This window comes from Calcarisporiella thermophila (assembly GCF_041956535.1).
Source record: "Calcarisporiella thermophila strain CBS 279.70 unplaced genomic scaffold VTP21scaffold_37, whole genome shotgun sequence".
Lineage (NCBI taxonomy): Eukaryota > Fungi > Calcarisporiellomycota > Calcarisporiellomycetes > Calcarisporiellales > Calcarisporiellaceae > Calcarisporiella > Calcarisporiella thermophila.
In genome coordinates, this window is record NW_027192227.1 from 38,732 (window position 1) to 44,610 (window position 5,879).

At 36.5% G+C, this 5,879-nt stretch overlaps 2 protein-coding genes across 2 annotated transcripts; both read left to right on the plus strand.

Annotated features, from left to right (window-relative positions):
* Positions 1-1,072: 1,072 nt before the first annotated feature.
* On the plus strand, positions 1,073-2,830 carry VTP21DRAFT_8120 (uncharacterized protein; the record flags this gene model as incomplete). The annotated part of the gene is made up of 4 exons (XM_069398937.1): positions 1,073-1,881; positions 1,948-2,083; positions 2,143-2,460; positions 2,531-2,830. The coding sequence occupies 4 exons, from the start codon at positions 1,073-1,075 to the stop codon at positions 2,828-2,830; spliced, it is 1,563 nt and encodes a 520-aa protein (XP_069245863.1).
* Positions 2,831-4,637: 1,807 nt separating this feature from the next.
* Positions 4,638-5,660, plus strand: VTP21DRAFT_8121 (uncharacterized protein; the record flags this gene model as incomplete). Its single annotated transcript, XM_069398938.1, has 4 exons — positions 4,638-4,698; positions 4,813-5,006; positions 5,071-5,521; positions 5,623-5,660. 4 exons carry the CDS (start codon positions 4,638-4,640, stop codon positions 5,658-5,660), a joined length of 744 nt encoding a protein of 247 aa, XP_069245864.1.
* Positions 5,661-5,879: the final 219 nt, after the last annotated feature.

Genomic DNA, 5,879 nt, shown 5'->3' on the forward strand with positions numbered 1-5,879 from the left:
ATCATATACCCCAAGTTTTATGAATGACTCTAACCCCGTATTAATAGTTGTATTGAAAGATGGTGAGATACAGGAAACAGGGTAAGATTTTTTTTCTTAATTCATTCATCTCATGATATTATATTCACGATTAATAGCGAACATGCCAAATTGATTACGTATCCCGGGATATATCGCGAGCTAGTGAAACAACAGAACCTTAGCTATTAATTTATTAACATTTAGTCAGTGGTTCATACTTCATGGTGACAAAGTAGTTTTATTAGACAATATTAACGAACAACTTAAGTTATATCAGAACTATGTAAGAATTATTTTTGGTAGATACAAAATATATAACAAATTGGCAAAGAACAAAACAAAAAGCGGAACTAGTCAATATAAAATAAACGGAGTATATCATGATCATTGAAAATATTGGAAAATACTGAGCTATCGATGCTCTAGCTTAGAGGGATATAGCTCAAGTAGTTCTCACTACAGTTTGATACTGCTGCTTATATTATTGTCTGCACTCTGAAAATTTCGTCAATAAAATGATTTGTCACAATAAAAGTAGATGATCAGTCCTCTCTAACAACATAATAATACCGAAAATAACAGAATATTCTCGCTTTAAAAGCAGATGGTCGGCGAGGAATATTATATATGTTAGAAGGGTTCATAAAGGAATATAAACCAAATAAAACTCATGGAGCATTCTAATAGATCAAACTCATGATACATCGCTTAAGAAATATTTCGCCAAAACGAAATAGTAGGAGCTTAGTGTCATATGATAATATACGTAGATGTCATCCCGCTACAGAGGGAATTTGTAATTTTTTTTTGTTTCTGCCGGGCAGTTATAAATATCTTCTAATATCAACATTGCATTCAGATTGAGTTTGTGTGCACTTTTCAAGCTTATCTATTTTACAGTTTTAGCGGGATAGTTTGCTCTCTTATCTACCAGGATTTTTAAATCCTATATGTTGCCCCGTATTCGACTTATATTTTATCGATCCACAATTAGATATGAAGTGATTTAGAATATCCTTGATTCCTTCATTCCAACAGCAATGTTTCCAACATGTATTTCCGCCAATTGCTTGCTGACCCAATGAATTCCGTATACTCCATTTCTGTGAATAATACTGCAGATGAAACAGAACACCATCCACAGGAGCGTTCTAATCTTTGGGAATTGCTCTTGACTTCAGCAGCCTTGCACTTCCAGCTCAAGCTGAATTCATATACTGATTTACTTCATCTTCTCAGTGCTCAGTACCTTATTGATGGCATCTTACTACCAGCAAACCATTTTCGCCCTAAGGTATATACTATAGCAACCAACCGAGAGCATACAAGTTACTGCTCTTACTTTAAAGTCTATTCTTACCCGAAGCCAATTGGAGACAAAATTCTCAGACGGCCGACAAGATTTAAATTTGCCAAAGAGAATCTACTCATCGATCAACTTTTTCATGTTTATCTTAGTGCTTGCTGTGTTGGCTCTTTGCACCCGGACCGTGGAGCTTTTCTCGAAAGCTATTATTGTAGCAAACTCGAGCCTGCACTTGTGTACACTGCTGTAGCATGTGCAGCTATCCATTTATTGCTATCACATCCAGAAACTCCTTTCATGAAAAAGCTCCATGCGGCTGCAGGGGGTCTATTTGCGCAGGCAAAACAGTCATTGGCAGATGTTTTTGATGTTCCAACTCCACAAATTGTTCTTGCTTTTATAAATATGGATGCATGTCTGCAATATCTTTATAGTTATAAGGAAGCATACTCATTCTATTCCCAGGCTGCACAAATGGCATTCTCTCTCCAGATGTATAAGGACGATGCTACAGAGAAGGATCCCGTGCAGCTAGAATTTCAAAGAAGGATTTGGTAAAAGCTGGAATTTACTTGCTAGGTTAAATGTGTACATTGATATCATGTAAATCGATTTCTAAGGGCTGAAATTTGCATGCGTGAATTAGAATATGTATTTGAATTTGATATGCCGTCCCTAATAAGCATGGATATTATCAAATCGTCTCCCAAACCGACCGTGACAGTGAAAGATAGCGAGTCATATAAGTTTGTAACTGTAATAAGTCATAACAACTGCTAGGGTTAATATATCAAGTTAACTAACTAGATGCTCAGATTCGTTTATTGCTGCAGATTGGCACATTCTCTAAACTCTTGGAATTGCGAAATATGGACTGGGTGCTACCAGATATTGTTATCTTGCAAAATCTGGCTAACCTTGCTACATATTTGCAAAATGAATATACCGAATTAATGCAATACTGCTATGAAGGTGACCTGCGAAAGACTTCTCTCCCTATAATAAGTTTCGATTTTTGGTTTCATTGGTGTGCCCTTTGGCGTCAATTTATAAAGTCAGACGCACCTGTCGAGAGATTGGAGACGAATTTGATGCAGCAATTGCGAGAAAAGGCATTCGACGAGTATATCAAGGTAACAATATTTTTGGATTTCTGCATCATCGCTGATTGACACCATATCATTTCTGTATGTCATTTATAAGGGCCTAATCCATTGCATAAGGTTTTTCAAGAGGGTAATTAATGCTCAAAACAGGTGCAAAACGAGATTTCTTTTAGCAGCAAGTATTGTTTGTGAAGATGTTAAGTTTATTGCACAAACGCATCCCAAAATTTGGATACGGCGCAAGATATTCCAAGAGCTTATTATAATATTAAACGACCTACAATCACTAGAAATTAAAGGAGTTTTATCACAGCTGCTTGCTTTTCAATTCTTGGATGTATTAGAAGAGATGAAACCAACGGTATTTTCAGCGGATGTACTGGAACGTAAAACATGAAATCTCGAACAGAAATTAGAAAAAAGTATATTGGTGCGGTTGAGTTATACTTTTTTCTATTCTTGCATTGTTATATTTTTTATACTACATTTGGAATGTTGAGAAGTATTGTATATTAGGTTATATAACCCTTATAATAGTTTTTCTGCAAACGATTTCCACCATTGGCTGCTATCTTGAAAGAGGACTCTGATAAGAAAGAAATTGCTCTGTTAGCAATTCCCCCACTTGATTTGAATCATGAGCTGATAGCAAATAGATCTCAGCATTCTGAAAAACTCTCCTTTCGGAACTATGAACCCGCTTGTCGCTAAGTTCGGCTTATCGTACTCAGGTAAATGTACAAACCGAGCGAGTCAATTGGTTATAAGTGGAACTGTTCAAGTCATTACACCAGGGATCAACTTCTTGCATGCGTGCAATTGCCTATACCAAATTCGTCCATCAACAACCAGATTATTACTCTACATTTCAGACTTGGGTTTCAGTCCACCCCCGCCCTCTACCCTATTGATGTCATCCACTGGATCTCTCCATTTACAATAGTTGGAAAATTGTCGTCAGCCTCATCCTATCTAATTTCATTCTGCTAGGGACACTATTATGATAAGCCGACCTATTCAATCAATCTTATCATCTAGCTGAGTGAAGTTGGTGATCTTGCGGTACTTTTTACTGAGAGTCTTCATCAACCATTAAGGATCTACAAGACTATAAGGGAGGGTTTAATTAGGTTTATTGGACGGTTTTCAAAGAACAATATAGTGAATTCGTATGCTTAACTCTCGATCTATCGTCCGCTTTTCGATTCAACTGGTGGCAAACGTGTGTCGATTGAAACTCTTCACTGATAATATAAACGAGATCAACCCAAGCAGGCTACATCATTCTTCTCCCGTTTTCCATGACAATACTGCAGTCTCAGATAATGTGATTGGAGATATCCTCCGAATTTGCAGACAGAATGAAAAAGAGTGTTTGCTCAATTTCCGACGAAGAAACCGTGTTTGAATCACTAGAACGTTTTCGAATTGCTTCAAATGTCGTTCGATAAATCGAAGCCGCAATGTAGTCTCAATGCAGCGATGTCTCTCTACGAAGGGGACACAATGTTTTCGGATGATTTGTCTACCCTTATTTCATCTTAGGAGATACAAGCTATTGCTGCTATTTTGTGGTTATTTGGTCGATTTTTTTTTTGGAGTATTAACCTTTAATAGTTGCATTTTGAGTGCGATCTTGAGAAACACCCACATATGGTCGTTCTTCCTAATTCTATGTAAACATGCCAACTTTTATTTATCTTTCCTCACCTATCTTATTGAGTCTACTTTGCCTACCTGTCGAGCCGTTACAATCTAACTCTGTGCTTGCCCTTTGTACTTGTTTGCATTGACGACCTCTATTCCAGTGCCATGTGAATAAACTTAACACAAAATTTGACTATTTAACATTATACTTGATGGGAATTTGGTGAGGCTTTGATATACTTTTATTTCTACCAAAGCAATTCGAACGCTAACCTCAAAATCACTAATATGCTTTGGATTAGTTACACGTTAACTTTAGAGCATGCTTTTGAGTTATAAACTAAAGAATATATAAAGGGCTTATTCGAAGCCAGTATATATGTATAAATTATTCTTAAATGTATTTTTATTGTTATATTGATGTTCAATTTATCTCATCCTGAAAGTATAGCATAATTGCGTAATCTATAGATCTTTTCGACTTGAATAGTGTCAATAATACTAAATCCGCTCCATTGCTGAAAAGAAAAAGATTTCTCAGCTCTCCATTCCTCAGAATGCAAAAATCATTTAAGAAAACTCCTAAGTTAACTTATTTTCACCTCTATCGATATGCTGGTAAATTTGATGTACTCTTGATTATGTGGGTATTTCGCTAAATATGGTCGATTTTAAGTACCAATTATTTATATACTTCTTATAGTCTTGGGGTAATATCTTGTATTACAACAGGCATTTCTAGGGCATTTGCTATTGTATGGCTGTGGAAGGCTGTCGCTACTATTAGTTCGATAGGAGACCCCAATTTAGAGAGTCAGGATATGTTTGGAGTTATTATGCCGTTTTTGGGAATTGTTATTTCAGTCATGCTTTCATCCTATTTGCAAAATTGTTTTTGGTCTCTTGCTGGTGAGAATCAGACAAAGGTAATCGAATTTTCCATTTATTCTATGACATACTTTTTGAATGCATATTGTGATATTCGCATAGCGTATCCGCGAGCTCTACTTCCATTCGATTCTCCACCAAGATCAGAGTTGGTTTGATCTAAACCAGTCGGAGTCTCTCAACACTCGTCTTTCAGCTGACACTTTGCTAATCCAAGAAGGCCTTTCAGAAAAGGTCGGGTTTCTCCTTAAGGACATATCGTATGCTATAGCTAGTTTTACACTAGCATTTTATTATGGATGGAGGCTGTCGATTGTATTGCTTGCGATTGTGCCGATGCTTATATTTTCAGGGTTTGCATTTGCTTACGTATTAAAAGGGCAGATTGAAAAGGTTCAGAATGCCTATTCGAGTGCCGGAACCTTAGTAGAACAATGTATATCCGGAATTCGCACAATTACCGCCTTTTCCATGCAGCAACATTTTATCGAGCTCTTCAATTCATATCTCAATGTGGCTTATCGAGCTGGCATCCGGAAAGCTATGAGGGCAGGTGAGACAATTCACTGTTATGCTTTATATAAGTATAATTATGTTAAATAATATTTAAATTCAAGGGTTTTTTATGGGGCTGGTGATGTTTATTGATTTTAGTGCCTATAGCTTTGCTTTTTGGTATGGAGCACGCTTAATTTCACAGGAAGCAATTACAAGGACTGCAACTTTGCAATCATTTTTTTTAATCGTCGCAGGATCATTTGCAATAGGGTTAGTATTTTATTATATCTATCTCCTAAAAGTTTCAACACAATAACCACTCAAATATGTTTAGTGAAATAGCACCAAATTATAAGGCACTTGTGGAAGCCCAAGTAGCAGCTTATAAAATATTTCCAGTCATCGACCGTAAG